This window comes from Nomascus leucogenys, chromosome 13 (assembly GCF_006542625.1).
Source record: "Nomascus leucogenys isolate Asia chromosome 13, Asia_NLE_v1, whole genome shotgun sequence".
Lineage (NCBI taxonomy): Eukaryota > Metazoa > Chordata > Mammalia > Primates > Hylobatidae > Nomascus > Nomascus leucogenys.
Window position 1 is genome coordinate 36,165,833 of NC_044393.1, and position 16,004 is coordinate 36,181,836.

The 16,004-nt window shown below is 42.7% G+C and overlaps 1 protein-coding gene across 3 annotated transcripts in view; it reads left to right on the plus strand.

Moving 5' to 3' along the window:
- Positions 1-969: 969 nt before the first annotated feature.
- ATRN (attractin) overlaps positions 970-16,004 on the plus strand; it is a 180,362-nt gene continuing 165,327 nt past the window's right edge. For 2 of the 3 annotated variants that reach the window (XM_030825442.1, XM_030825443.1), the window contains exon 1: positions 970-1,471. In XM_030825442.1, coding sequence (XP_030681302.1) covers positions 1,065-1,471 — 407 coding nt within the window. In that variant the 5' untranslated portion in view covers positions 970-1,064. The remainder of the gene's footprint in view (positions 1,472-16,004) is intronic. The other variant, XM_030825444.1, reaches the window with a different exon arrangement.

Below are 16,004 nucleotides of genomic sequence, written 5' to 3' on the forward strand. Positions count from 1 at the left end.
TAACAACTACCAGACCAGAAGGGGCAGGTCTGTGTGAGCGCCAGTTCCTAATTCAATATTGCCCACTCTTCAGAGAAGATGGTTGGAGGGCAAATTGTGGGGAGAAAGGTAACTCCAAACTTTTACAGAATTAAAGGTAGGGGGTCTGGTCAGCTACAGTCCATCTGTTATCAAGAGGTCTGGCTGTGTGTCTTCATTCAGTCTATTAGGCATTTACTGAGCACAGCCTACATGCCAGGTTCTTCATTTCTTGACACAGGGTCTTGTGTTGCCTAGGCTGGAGTGCAGTGCTGCGACTGCGGCTCACTGCAGCCTTGACCTCTCCAGGCTCAAGCGATCCTCCTGCCTCAGCCTCTGGAGTAGCTGGGGCTACAGGCGCGCACCGCCATGCTCGGCTAGTTTTTGTATTTTTAGTAGAGACAGTGTCTCACCCTGTTGGCCAGGCTGGTCTCGGATCCCAGAGCTCAAGTGATCCGCCTGCCTCGGTTTCCCAAAGTGCTGGGATTACAGGCGTGAGCCTCCGCGCCCGGCCTATGCCAGGTTCTACATGTGTTCTTTCTTGACTCTTGTGTTACAGAGGCTCGAATGAAGCCTGGCTTCTACAGTACCGCACCCAGCACCACGCTGAGATGCAGCCTCCTGTGCCCTGTCCGTCCGGCAGCTGGAGTTAGGGCAGAGCGCCAGGTCTCTAGGAGGGCAACACTCAACGCGATCGGCTCCTAGGCATCCAGTGGGGCTGCAACTCCGCCGCCCGGGGCGAAAGGCGAAGTAGGAAAACTAGAGCTTTCGCCGGCCGGGACAGCGCGGCCGGGTTTCAGTTAGTTCTACGGTCCACGTCAGAAGACCGCCCCCCGCGCCGCGCGCGCCGGAGACCACTGTCTGCGTCCCCGCACGCACGCACTCGCGCACGCGCGCGCCGGCCCCGCCCACCGCCCTGCTGTGGCCCTTTGTGGACCGCACGAGCCACCGTCCGCACAGCCCCGCCCCGCACGGCCAGGCGAAGCGGAGCCGGCCGTGCGGTGTGTGTGTATGTGTTCGCGGGGCGCCGTCTCAGCCCCGAGAAGATGGTGGTTGCAGCGGCGGCGACTGAGGCAAGGCTGAGGAGGAGGACGGCGGCGACGGCAGCGCTCGCGGGGAGGAGCGGCGGGCCGCACCGGGACTGGGACGTGACCAGGGCTGGGAGGCCGGGTCTGGGGGCCGGGCTGCGCCTCCCGCGGCTGCTGTCTCCGCCGCTGCGGCCACGGCTGCTGCTGCTGTTGTTGCTCTCGCAGCCGCTGCTGCTGCTGCAGCTGCCCTGCGAGGCCGAGGCCGCGGCGGCGGCGGCGGCGGTGTCGGGCTCAGCCGCAGCCGAGGCCAAGGAATGTGACCGGCCCTGTGTCAACGGCGGTCGCTGCAACCCTGGCACTGGTCAGTGCGTCTGCCCCGCCGGCTGGGTGGGCGAGCAATGCCAGCACTGCGGGGGCCGCTTCAGGTGAGTGGCGGGTGGTGTCGGAGGGTCGGGCCCAACCAGAGGCTGGGGCTGAGGGGCGTTCGAGACAGCTCCAGGCCAGAGGGAGATGCTGGACAGAAACTGGAGAGGGTAGGGCCGCCCCATGGGGTTTGAGGGCCATTTGCTTCCGGGGAGATCATCGTCTCTGGCCTGGGATCTTCCTCTGTTGGAAGGTGAAAAGGTGTGGGGCAAGGGTGGGGGCACCCCGACGGTATTTGGGTGCTTGGGTTAGATTGGAAGAATGCTGAGGGACCCAAAGAGCATCAAAGCCGATCGCTCTAAAACTCGGCCTGTTTCAGCTAAACGAGGTATCCAAGGAAAGGTGAACTAGCCAGGTTTGCTTGAACATCTCCTTTTAACATCCACATGTGCTCTAGGACACGATGAGTTCCCCGATGCACTGGAGATGTGGGGTGCTCTGAAGAAACAGGGCCCTGGAAATGCTTTGTTGGCTGGAGATAAAAGGGAAAGGGTAGCATTGTTAAGATATTAGGGATAGAAGGACCAGTGGTCCTTCTAAAGGAAAGTGAGAAAACTAGTCATTTGGCGAAAGCTCACTGGAGGTGGCAGATTGGAACAGGGTCTGTGGTGAAGAGGGAATGGAAGGAGATTCCTATTTGCCTTGGTTTCTGGACAATATGAAGTTCTGAATTGGCCTGGTGTGGGCAGTTCCTCTTGGAGAAATCAATAAATTAATTAGCAGTTATCGTTATTTGCTTCAGTTGTGCAATGATTTTCCAGATAATACAGACAAATAGCCAGACTTTGGCCTGGTCCACAGGGAGTTTGGAATATAGCAAGAGAGAGATAATGTACGCACATAACCCTAGTCATAAGGGTTACAGAGTCATTCACGCCTTTGACAGGTATTTAGTTTAGTGAACACATGTCTGATGTGGGGGAGTGGGGAAATGTGAACAAGACAGACAGGGTCTCTGCTTTCATCGATCTTAACATTCTAGTGGGAGCAACAGGCACTTAACAAGTAAATAAATGAGAGAAATGAACATGGTAATTTCAGGTAATGGTAAATGCTATCAAGAAAATAAAAACAGCGTGGTCTGATAGAGAATTATAACCAGTGGTGACTCTTGGAGAAGGTTCTCATTTGAAATGACATTTGATCTGAGACCTGAATGAGGCAACAGGGAACTTGTGGGAATTCGGGGATGGAGAGGTTGTGGGTAGCTGGAGGGATGCAAGGAGGACTTTGAGGAGGCGGTAACATTGGATTTGAGCGTGTAAGGTTAAGTAGGATTTGGAAATGTGGAGCTGGAAAAAAATTACAGATGGAAAGAAGGGTGCAAACAAAGTTGTGGAGGCTGGAAAGTAAAGTTTTGCTGCTACCTATGTGGAAGAGAGTTGTGAGAGAGGAGTTTGGAGTAGCAAAATTGTAGACTTAGGTAATGTTAGGTCTTCTGAGGAACTCAGAGCTAACGTTGAGCAGATGAGCTCTTTAGTTTTATGGATGGAGAAACCAAGTGACTTCAGGACCACTATGCAGTGAAGCTGCTTTTGTAACTTAGGGTGTTCTGATTTGTGAATTCCATTAATCTACATGTATTTGTTGAGGGCTCCTGTGTTTTAGGTTGTGAGATACAGTGGTATACAAGACAGGCACAGTCCTGCTCTTATGGAGCTCACATTCCAGCTTGGGAGTAAAAAAATCCAACAAAAATTTTATTGTAATTTTGTTTAAGGCTGTGGAGGTAAAGAGCAGGAGATAAACAGAGGACTTGACTTAGCCTAGGGGTAAGGTAAGTCACTGAGGAAGCGATGTGAAGTCTGAGGGGTGAGATGGTACTACCTACGTGAGGGGTGGGGTGCTGAGGGGCCAGCAGGTACAGAGGCTTGGGGTTGAAGGGGATGATGGCAGCCTGAATGGAAGACCAGGTGGCAGGAGCAGAGAGAGCAAAGGGGAGCTTGGCAAGACTGGAGAGAAAGGCAGAAGCCAGGCCAAGTAGAGATGTTGGATTGAGAATTTTGACCTTTAGCCCAAGAGCTGTGAAATGGCGTAGTTCACTCCTATTTTCATGACATTATAGGCTTTTAGATTGGAGCCAGAATACAAATGGCCTTGAAGGTGAGGCCAGGGCATTTTCAATTGAGAAGCTTCCAAGATCACGTGAATGGGTGGTTGAGTCAGATGAGGATCCTTCAAGTTCTGAAAACCTGGGACACTGTGGTAGGCAGTGGGGACCCACAGTGTGGGAAGGGGACTTCATAGCAAGATCAATCTGTAATGTTCAGAATAGGTAGACTCACTTTGGGCATGAGAGATAGTGGGCAGCTAGGTGGGATCTGTTGGCATGGGTCAGAGCAGTGGTAATGAGAGCTTGTAGAGGTGAAATGGACAAGTCTTTTGTGTAAACTGGTTTGCTCTTGGAAAGGTGGGGGATGGTGAGGGAAAGAAAACTAGATCCTATCTTGGGTGATGGAGAGAACAGTGATACCATTAACAGACACAGGGACACAGGAGTAGGTGTTAGACATTTAATTGCATGCATGCTGAGTTTGGGGTGCTCTCAGAGTACACACCTGGCAGATGTTAAGTTTGGAGTCATCGACCTATGAGGGAGATTGCCAGGGAGCTCTCTCTGAGAGTCCACATGGAAAGCCCAGAGGATTGGAGAAGAGCTACTTGTTGCAGGGAACAGGCAGTCCTGACACTGGTTGTCTCAAATGGTGTCACGAGTGAGTGAAGGGACTCCCCTGCTTATTGTGGACATTCCCTTTGAGCTGGTTCTAGGTGATGTCCGTGCTGTTTCCTGGGTAGACAATTATGACTTTGGTCCTGATACCATTATATTTTGTGGGCTTTGGGATTTTGCATTTTTAAAAATGAAAGTAGGAGGAACTTATGACTCTGGTCCTTTAAAAAAAACTCAGTAGGGTGGGCGCGGTGGCTCACACCTATAATCCCAGCACTTTGGGAAGCCGAGGCGGCGTATCATGAGGTCAGGAGATCGAGACCATCCTGGCTAACGTGGTGAAACCCCGTCTCCACTAAAAATACAAAACATTAGTTGGGCATGGTGGCGGGTGCCTGTATTCCCAGCTACTCGGGAGGCTGAGGCAGGAGAATCGCTTGAACCCGGGAAGCGGAGGTTGCAGAGAGCCGAGATTGTGCCGTTGCACTCCAGACCACGCGATGGTGTGAGACTCCATCTCAAAAAAAAAATGTATATATTTAGGCGAAGTATTCTTTTGGGGGCAAGAGTGAAATGTTGGTTTTGATTGCAGTGGTTTGTATCTTGATTTAACTTACAAACCTCTTTGTTATTAAAAGACATTAAATGAATACCTTTCTGATTTAGAATGGCAATCAAGTTGGAGTGTTTTTTGAGCTTTTTAGGCCTGTAAATCCTGTGTTATAATTGCCGTTATAGGGTTTTTTCATTAATTGAAGGGAACGTAGGCTAACGAGGAGTGGATTTCCCTGAGGTTATCACTGAATGCATACCGTGTGCCACAGAGCATTTTCATGGACATTGTATTATTTAATCCTCAGGACAACTCTGAGGGTGTTATATAAAATTTAGATTATTGAAGTATTGTAGATAGTAACTTTTTTTCTAAATAAAAGATGACATAGAAATGACTGATTTTAAAGGATAAGTTAAAGGATGTCAGTTTAATAAAAATACCTATAGAATCTTTGGTGTGTGATTTCTAAGGCAGTACCACTTTCATTCATTCTTATGTGAATCTTCATAATTCAATGATCGTTTTTTTCTACTTGTAATGTCACCAGTGTAATTTTTCTTTGAAGGATAAATATGCCCATAGGATAAATTAAGCTCATTTTTGAATTTAATATGCATTCAGTTCTTTTAAGTTCCTGCTGTAGAAAATGTTTGGGAGAATTGAATAGAATAATCTGGTGAATTGGATTGAGCCTGATAATGTTAAGATGTACCTTCTGTAGAAAAAAAAGGAAATAAGCATTTATCAGACATCTGTTTTGTGCCCAGCACATACAGTAATAATAGTAGTGGCTGAGTATGGTAGCTCACACCTGTACTCCCAACACTTTGGGAGGCAGAGGCAGAAGGATCACTTGAGCCCAGGAGTTTGAGACCAACCTGGGCAACAAAGTGAGAGCTCCTCACTACCAAAAAAAAAAAGAAGTTAGCTGGGTGTGTTGGCATGTGCCTGTGGTCTCAGCTACATGGGAGGCTGACGCAGGAGGATTGCTTGAGCCCAGGAGGTTGAGGCTGCAGTGAGCCATAATCATGCCACTGCATTCCATCCTGGGCAACAAAGCGAGACCCTTGTCTCAAAAAAAAAAAAAAAAAAAAAAAAAAATATATATATATATATATATATATATAGTGCCAACTGCCTATTAGAAATAACTCCCTTTTAGTCCTTAGAGTGAAGTTACTCCCATTTCACAGATGAATAAACTTGGATGTACTGAATAACTTGTCCAAGGTCACAGAAGTTGTGCAGAATTGAGATTTGAACTCAGGGTTGTCTAATGCCCAAACCTGTGTTCTTTTTATTATACCATTTGGCATCTCATTTTTCTCTGAGTCCAGTCACTCTTTATGGATGCTCTTTGAAGGACTGACCTAATTCCCACAGACACTTTGAGAAACAAAGGAAGGAAAATAGATTTTTACAATAGGAAAGCTAACATTTTAAAAATCTTAAATTCACTTCAATCTCTCTGACTGACGATCTGAGGACATAAATACCTTTTTAACTAGTGAAATGAAAATTCTTGCCTGGGCGCAGTGGCTCACGCCTGTAATCCCAGCACTTTGGGAGGCTGAGGCGGGCGGATCGCCTGAGGTCAGGAGTTCGAGAGTAGCCTGACCAACATGGTGAAACCCTGTCTCTACTAAAAATTCAAAAAATTAGCCAGGCATGGTGGCGAGCGCCTGTAATCCCAGCTACTCAGGAGGCTGAGGCAGGAGAATCGCTCAAATCCAGGAGGCGGAGGTTGCAGTGAGCCGAGATTGTGCCATTGCACTCCAGCCAGGACAACTAAAGCAAAACTCTGTCTCAAAAGAAAGAAAGAAAGAAAATTCTCGAAAATAAAATGTGAAGAAGTAAAAAGTTAAAACATTTTTTTCTTATAGTAATTACTAAGTGATGTTAACCTCAAGCCGTAAATTTATGTTCACAAGTCCAATTTAGGCTTATCTGTTTTCCCCAGTACAATATAAGTTCCATGAGGGCAGGGGCCTGGAGCATAGTGAGCAGTAAATATCTGTTGAATGAAGGAATGAAATTCTGTAATTTACTTCTTATGACTTTTAAAAAAGTCATCTTTACCCACATGACTGCCATATATGTCTTCTGTCCTTATATTGCTCCTGAACTCCTCTGTCTTCCAATGTTTGGTGGGCATCTTTGCTGAAATGTTTTATTGTCACCTCATACTGAATCATGTATAACACCAAACTTCTATCCTCATTGAAAATAATAGTCTTTTTCTTTGTACTTCCTTATTTGTTTTAACTAAATCTAAATTTAGCTAACCAAAGGTCAAAACTTAGGAGTAATCTTTGGCTCTTTCTACCTGTTTGTTTTTTCTGCTCTCACACTGTATAAATTTGTTTCTTTCCATTTCTTCTGCTGCCATTCTAATGTACCTAACCCTTCACCTCATTGCTGACCTGCTTCTGTTGCACTTTTACTGTTTTCTTACACCTGCAGAGTCTGTTTCACGCTTTGTCATATCAGTCTTCTAAAAACGTATGTCTCTATGCACACATATGTTTATTGCAGCACTATTCACAATAGCAAAGACTTGGAACCAACCAAAATGCCCATCAGTGGTAGACTAGATAAAGAAAATGTGGCACATATACACCGTGGAATACTGTGCAGCCATAAAAAAGGGTGAGTTCATGTTCTTTGCAGGGACATGGATGAAGCTGGAAACCATCATTCTTAGCAAACTAACACAGGAACAGAAAACCAGACACCGCATGTTCTCACTCGTAAGTGGGAGCAGGGAGGGGAACATCACACACTGGGACTGTCGGGGGGTGGGGGAATAGGGGAAGGATAGCATTAGGAGAAATAGCTAATGTAGAGCATGGGTTGATGGGTGCAGCAAACCGCCGTGGCACGTGTATGTCTATGTAACAAATTTGCATGTTCTGCACATATATCCCAGAACTTAAAGTGTAATAACAAAAATGTGTGTCTCTTATTTTGCTTCTTTTATTACCTCTAAAATGATCCTCAGCAGAAGGATCCCATTCCTTTCACATCCCTTTTTTTCCTAACCAAATCTTTCTACTTCATAGTTTTTCTGTGTTTGCTAAATTCAGCACCTCCCTCCTCACTGCTCCCCCATTCTTTCTTTTCATCTCTACTTACCAAGGCCCACCTTCAGTTCTCTATGATCTATAATAGTTAGTTCTCCCAAATCATACCCTTTTTTTTTGAGAGACAAGGTCTTGTTCTGTCATCCAGGCTGGAGGGCAGTGCTCCTGGGCTCAGGTGATCCTCCCACCTCCGCCTCCCAAGTGGCAGGGACCACAGGCCAGGGTGCCCAGCCAATTTTTAAATTTTTTGTAGAGATGAGGTCTCACTATGTTGCCCAGGCCAGTCTGGAACTCCTGTCCCCAAGAGATCATCTTGCCTTGGCCTCCCAAAGTGCTGGGATTACAGGCATGAACCACTGCACCTGACGCCTATTATCTTCTTTTGAAATGAGTCGTCCGCTAATTCACTTCATAAATATCTGCTGAATATTATGTGTTAGGTACTGTGCCCTTCCTTGAGGATATGAAGGTGTGTAAGAATCAGGCCTTGCTTTCCCCTCAGAGGACTTATAACTATGAAGGGAAGACAGCTACGTGCACAGCAATTAGAACTTCATAATAAAAATACAGGCAATATGTGGTGCTGGACTAAGATGTGATCGACTAACTCTTTTGGGGGTTCTGGTGGAAGACAGCACAGAAGAGAGGACATTTGGGCAGGTCTGAGAGGTTTAGAGTGAGTAGACCATCTGGGGGAGAAAGGCATTCCAGAAGGAATGAAGAGTTGATGTGCAAAGGCAAAGAATTATGGATTATCATACTTAGTTTATTAATTTCCAATGGCTGTTACAGTGAAGTGCCACAAACTCATGGCATAAAACAATAGAAATTTATTCTTTCATAGTTCTGGGGACTAGAAGCCTGAAATCGAGGCACTGGCAGGGCCACGATCTCTCTGAAGACTCTCAGGGAGGATCTGTTCCATGCCTTTCTCTTTACTTCTGGAGTTGCCGGCAGTCCTTGGCATTTTGGCTTGTAGATGCATCACTTCAGTCTCTGCCTCCATCCCTTCAATCTCACATCACACTTTCCCTCCCTTTGTGTCTCTGTCTTTTCTCTTAAGGGTACCAGTCATAGTGGATGTACGAGCATGACATCATTGTAACTTTGTTGCATCTGCCAAGACCCTGTTTCCAAATAAGGTCACATTCACAGGGACCTAGGGTTAGGACTTTGACATATCTTTTTGGGGCACACAGTCCAACCCACAGCAGCTGGAGAACTGAATGAAGATGCATGTTGTTGGAACATAACTTGTGAGGGGTGTAATGGAAGGAAGATTTTAAGGTTATAATGGCCTCTTTTTGTCCCTTCCCAACAATCTCCAGCTTCCGGGTTTATGCTTGACTAGGATAAGCCCTCAGGGCATTCCAGTTTCTGGCCGTGCTGATTGTTTTGAAATGGGCTTATGATTGATTTTAGTGGACTCAATCAGAGTGAATCTCCGGACTTTTGTCGGAGATCCCTTTCCTCTGTGGGCGTTTAGAAGGACATATGTTGCCTTCTTTTCTGTGTGGCGAGGCCATAATGCCTAGAACTGTTAGAGTTAGCATTGCTGTTGTGAGGAATTCACCTCAGGTCAGAACAACTCCCAGAAGATGGAGGATGGCAGAGAAATGGAGCTGGAGACCTGATAACTTTCTGAATCTCTGGATCAAAACTTGCCTGAAGGTGTAATTTTTGGTTTGTGAAGTACTGCAGTCCATGTTTTTCTTAAGCCGGTTAGAGTTGGATTTCCTTCCACTTACAGTAGAACAATTCCTAACATACAGAGGGAGGGAGGTAGAGTCAGCTGACTAAGGTTAGTCAGTTAGGGCTTCTGTAACAAATTAACATAGACTTTACCTCTATGAAAGGTTCCCAAGATGGGCAGATGCTTTTTATTTACCACAGTATAGAGCAGAGGTACGTATGTAGGAGAAAAAGGAGAGTGTGTTTATGATCAAAACAGTTTTGATCATATAAATGTGATTAAGTGATTTAATACATTTGTAGGATATTTTTATCTTAAGAAATATGAAGTGAGTACCTAGTGTTATGATTGAACAGAAATCTTACACTGGTTTTTCTTTTTAGTACAATCATATCTCCAAAACTGTAATGAAACTATAGTTGTACTTTTTGAAATACTTGTGTCTGGAAATTGATCAGCCATTAACTTACTATGAAACTTGTTTCCCACTTAAATAATACTGTACTATTTTCTGTGAATTCCCAAATGCATTTTGGCAAGTGACTTCCATCTGTATACTATGTACTATTCTCATCTTTCATTTCATTAGTTTGTTCCTTCCATTTTCCCTTTTCTTTCTATACTTTCAAACTGCTCTGTTATTATTAATGTGACTTCCTTCTTATGATGGCTTTCTTATATTTGTCTTGCTTTTTTCCACTTTTCATTTTCTTTATGTCATATCTCTTTAACTGCTTTTCTTTTTATCACTGAGACCATGGTTCGATATCCTTTCAATTAAAACATTAAAAAAGTTTTTTTTTTCTTTTTCTGCTAGTGGATTGATCTTCGAGTATTTGAGACAGGGGCTTACCCTGTCACCTGTGCTGAAGTGCAGTGGTGCAATTGCTGCTCACTGCAGCCTCGACCATCTTGAGCCTCTGGGCTCAAGTGCCTCCCACCTCAGCCTCTTGAGTAGCTAGAACTGCAGGTGCGCACCACCATGCCTGGCTAATTTTTTGATTTTGTAGAGACAAGGTCTCACTGTGTCGCCCAGGCTGATCTCGAACTCCTGGGTTCAAGCAATCCCCTCATCTTGGCCTGCCAAAGTCTGGGATTACAGATGAGAGCCACCATGCTTGGACCCTTTAAATTTTTAATTCTTAAGTTTTCAGTTTTTTTCAGTTTACGTTTTGGGTGGACTTCAGTTCTAGCTATTTGTTTACATGCTTACCTATTGAGAATTTTCTGTTTTTCACTTAGAGAAGTTAATTTTAGTAATGGGTGAATTTCCTTTTTTTTTTTTTTTTTTGGAATTTGACATTAAGAGTATACAATTATTCAATGAATGAATTTTCCAATTAATTTCTCTTGGTCCTTTTTGTATTCTAAGAATTTTTTGATTGGCTTACTAATAAGCCAGTAAACATTAGGGGCTGGAATTCTGTCAGTTGCTGTTAAGAGTCACATAAGTAACCTCCCTTGACCTGTGTTTTCTAAATTTTTAAATTCACAGATCCTTTCACAAAAATGTATAATCTTATGGACTCTCGTAGGAATTAAAAAATAATAATCCTTTAAAAAATGTATCCTGTTTTTAAGATAATTTTAAATAAAGTAAAAGTAGTTTGTTAGTAAAGATTACAATGTATATTTTAAATATAATTTATAATGATATTCAAAGGAAAATTTGACCTTACTCTATTTAAAACATGGTGCATATATATATATATATATATATTTTTTTTTTTTTTTTTTTTGAGACGGAGTCTCGCTCTGTCGCCCAGGCTGGAGTGCAGTGGCGCAATCTCGGCTCACTGCAAGCTCCGCCTCCCGGGTTCACACCATTCTCCTGCCTCAGCCTCTCCGAGTAGCTGGGACTACAGGCGCCCACCACCACGCCCGGCTAATTTTTTGTATTTTTTAGTAGAGACGGGGTTTCACCGTGGTCTCGATCTCCTGACCTCGTGATCCGCCCGCCTCGGCCTCCCAAAGTTCTGGGATTACAAGCGTGAGCCACTGCACCTGGCTGGTGCATATATTGTTTTATGTACTTTAATTATGTAAGGAAAAGCATGAGTTGTAGACAAAAAAAAGACATTAAATTTTGGGATAAAATGTATATTAAAATAGAGATTGAGTTTAACTGTGTTTTGTGCTATTAAAAATAGTTTTCCTGTCCTAATGTTTGATATTCATAAATATGTGCTTTCACAATTATTTTTTAGAATTTTTTTGCGTGTTTTGATTCTGAATGATAAAATGATAGCAATTTTCAGCTATTTGTAAGCATTTCTCTGCAAATAGCACATTTCCTATTTGGATAGTTTTTCTCTAAATTGAATGAAAAGGCCAACCTGGCAATAATTGTCACTCAGTTTTCCCTTTTGAACACTCTTTTTGAAGCACTGGAGATATCTTATCAAGGATTTTGATCAGAAGGTTTGGCAAAGATGACCTTGAGACAGATCTGCAGAATTAGATTCATTTTATGCCTTCTCATAACTTATATATAAATATCATTGCGTCTTATGCTTCTCTTTTGATAGATGCCATGACTGTCTTTTAATGGGAGCAGTATTTGGACAACTCTTTGAGAAACACTGACCAATACTGACAAAATGTATAACTCATTTCTTTGAAGTGATGATATGTTTAGTAAGCTGGTTCAGTCTCTGAACTAACTATAACTTCATATTAATATGAAATATTTGAAGCCTATGGAAGAGATGCAAGGAATATCTCTGTACTTGCAACCTGGTTTTTCTGAATTTTCTTCATATTAATGTTATTCTAAAAAATAAAATGTTACAGATACTGACCAAGGTCCCCGTGTTACCACCCCTTCTTAATCCTGTTCACCATACCCTTTCCCCGGAGGTAACTAGTATGGTGAAGTTGATGTTTATTATTTCTCTTGCATGTTTCTACTCTTATTACAGAGAGTACAGAGAGATATTTCTGCAAACAATATCTTGTTCCCAAAAACATGTAGCATTTTTTAATCTTGAGATGAGATATGCTGGAGATTTATCTGTTGATAAATGTAGTTCTAGTGGATTCATAGTTAATATTAATTACAGAAGGATTCCAGTTTACTTACCCATTTTCCTGCTGATGGGCATTTAGAGTTTTCCAACTTTTGCTGTTACAAACAGTACTACAATTACATTTTTTGTTGTTGTTGTTGTTTTTTGTGACAGGGTCTCACTCTATCACCCAGGCTAGAGTGCAGTGATGCAATCACCGCTCACTGCAGCCCTGACCTTCAGGGCTTAGGTGATCCTCCCACCTCATCCTCTGGAATAGCTGAGACTACAGGCATGTGCCACCACACCCAGCTAATGTTTTGTGTTTTTAGTAGAGACCAGGCTTCACTATGTTGCCCGGGCTGATCTTGAACTCTTGGCCTAAGCAATTTGCCTGCCTGGGGCTCTCAGAGTGCTGGGATTACAGGTGTGAGCCACCATGCCCGGCCCAATTAACATTCTTTACCTATCTCTTTATGCATACATGTGTGATTTTTCTCTAGGGTAGTGATCTTCAGTCTTTTGAAGCACCTCCAAAATAACTGAAATTCTTTTTACTTCCTTGCTTTCAGGTTGACATGCAGTTGACACATATTATTAAAAAAAAAAAAAATGAATTTATAGAGTTGAAGAGATACAGTTTCTGTATGTTATAAATAGAGCTGCCGAAAAAAATCCCCTTTATACAGTATTACTTTAAAAATATATATTGAGTAGAATCCAAATTCCATAGCAGTTTAATAACCATTCTCATTTTAAAAAATACATGAGGCCAGGCCATGATGACTCACATCATAATCCCAGCACTTCGGGAGGCTGAGGTGAGAGGATTGCGTAAGCCCGGGAGTTTGAGACCAGTCTAGGCAACATAGTGAGACCCCATCTCTATAAAAAAAATTTAAAAATTGCAGGGCATGATAGCACATAACTGTAGTCTTAGCTACTTGGGAAGCTGAGGTGGGAGTGTCACTTGAGCCCAGCAGTTTGAGGCTGCAGTGAGCTAAGCTCACACTACTGCATTCTATCCTGCATGACAGAGACCTTGTCTCTTAAAAAAAAAAAAAACGAAAAAAACAAAACCCATATGTAGTAAATGTTATTATTCTTTTCCTTTATGGCTTACCCTTTTTGTGTTGTATTGTAAAATTCCTTTCCTGTACTGACCTTGTAAATATACTCTTCTATATTTTACTTCCTTAAAATTTAAAATTTTTGCTTTATTTCATTCTGATCTTTATCCACTTGTAACTTGTTTCTGTGAATGATTTGTTATATTGACCTAATTTAATTATCTTTATATGGTAAGCGGTTGTTGCAGTTCCATTTATAGAACAGTTTTGCCCCTGCTCCCCATTTGAATTGAATTGTGCTGTAATCATTTAAAACTTCAGACTTGTTTTGATTGTTCTTAACTCTTGGCTCCTCTAATTTCAACAAAAATCCCTGTTGATATTTTGTTTAGAATTTCACCTGATGTTGAGATAAGCCTGGGGAAATCTGTCATCTTTATAATAGAGGGTCTTTCCATCCTTCGCATCCTTCTGGAAAGATGCTTTATATTTCTAGTTATTTAGGTCTCTTGTATCTTTCAGTAAATTCTTATAGCTTTTTTCAAATGATCTGACACACTTTTATTAGATTTACTACTCGACGGAGAATTTTGTTATTACTAGAAACTAATTGATTACTATAGTACCTAGGAATGGATTTTAAAACTATTATTATTGCACTGAGTAATATTTAGCTCATGAGTATCTGTATTTATCTGGGTACCTCTCTGATGTCTAGTAAACTTATTCACCTGTCTGGATCTAGGCAGGAGGTTGACTGGGCTCAGCTGGTGGGGATGGGGGTGTCACAGCTGTCACATCTCTTTGTACCAGAGGCTGGCTGAGCCTCACCATCATGGTGATGGCAGAAGTGCAAAGGCAGAATTGATTTCCTTGTATTTTGAATTTGTATGTCTATGAATCCTTCCTAAGCTCTTGTAGTACTGGTAGCTTGTGCGTGGATTCTCTTGTTCCCCATGTTGATAGTCATACTGCCAATAAGTTGTGACAGTTTACTTCTAAACTGTATACACCTTCTTTCTTTTTCTTGTGTAATTAATGAGCTAGTTCATGTTGTTGAATATTATCATTGTAGGACGTTGTTGAATGGTCTTGATCCTGACTTTGAAAAGAATCCTATGGAATAGTTCCCTGCACATAGAAGTGGCCTGTGATCATATTGATTTTTGTCTTTTTATCTGTTAATGTGGTAAATTACACTTATATACTTTTTAATTGTTAGACCATCTTTGTATTCCTGAGTTGAACCCATTTTGGCCATGATATGTTTTTTAATACAGATTTTTATATTTGATTTGCCAATACTTTTTTTTGAGTTTTTTTTTGTTTTTTTTTTTTGAGATGGAGTCTTGCCCTGTTGTCCAGGCTGGAGTGCAATGGTGCAATCTTGGCTCACTGCAACCTCTGCCTCCTGGGTTCAAGCGATTCTCCTGCCTCAGCCTCCCAAGTAGCTGGGATTACAGGTGCCTGCCACCATGCCTGGCTTATTTTTGTATTTTTAGTAGAGATGGGGTTTCACCATGTTGGTCAGGCTGGTCTCGAACTCCTGACCTCATAATCCTCCTGCCTTGGCCTCCCAGAGTGCTGGGATTACAGGCATGAGCCACCGCACCCGGCCTGAATTTTTGAACTGTGCTTGTGAGCTTTTCTTTTGGCAAGCATGTCAGATTTTGTCTATTGTTTTATTTTGTCTTCACCGTTGAATGCTCATATAGCTGGGGCTGGAATTTAAGATTGATCATTGTTTTCTTTGAGCAATTTGAATATTTTTTTCAATGTCTTCTGATTTTTATTACTGATGTTTCAAAGTCAGCTGTCAGTCTAATTCATTCATAGGTAATTTTTTTTCTTTCTCTCTTTTTTAGCTTCTTATTCTGGAAAATTTCAAATAAACAAAAATTGAAAGTATAACAAGTCTGACGTGTCTGTCACCAGCTTCAACATTTGCAACTCATAGCCAGTCTTTTTCACTTTTACCACTGCCCCATTCCCATGCCTTCCCCTCCTCCCACCAGCTAGCATAGATTATTTTGAAGCAAATCTCAGGTGCCATTTTGTTTCCTTCTGGTTGTTTTTCTTTTCTTTTTTCTTTTTTTCCTTTTTATTTTTATTTTTATTTTTTTGAGACAGAGTCTTGCTCTTTCACCCATGCTGGATTGCAGTGGTGCGATCTTGACTCACTGCAACCTCTGCTTCCCGGGTTCAAGTGATTCTGGTGCCTCACCTTCCTGAGTAGTTGGAATTACAGTTGTGTGCCACTTTTTTATTTTTAGTAGATATGGGGTTTCACTATGTTGGCCAGGCTGGTCTCGAATTCCTGGCTTCAAGTGATCTGTCCACCTTGGCCTCCCAAAGTGCTGGGATTACAGGTGTGAGCCACCACACCCAACCATTCTGGTTTTTTATAAGTGCTCTTGCTTTTACTCATAGTCTATCTCTCTGTTATTTTTTCCT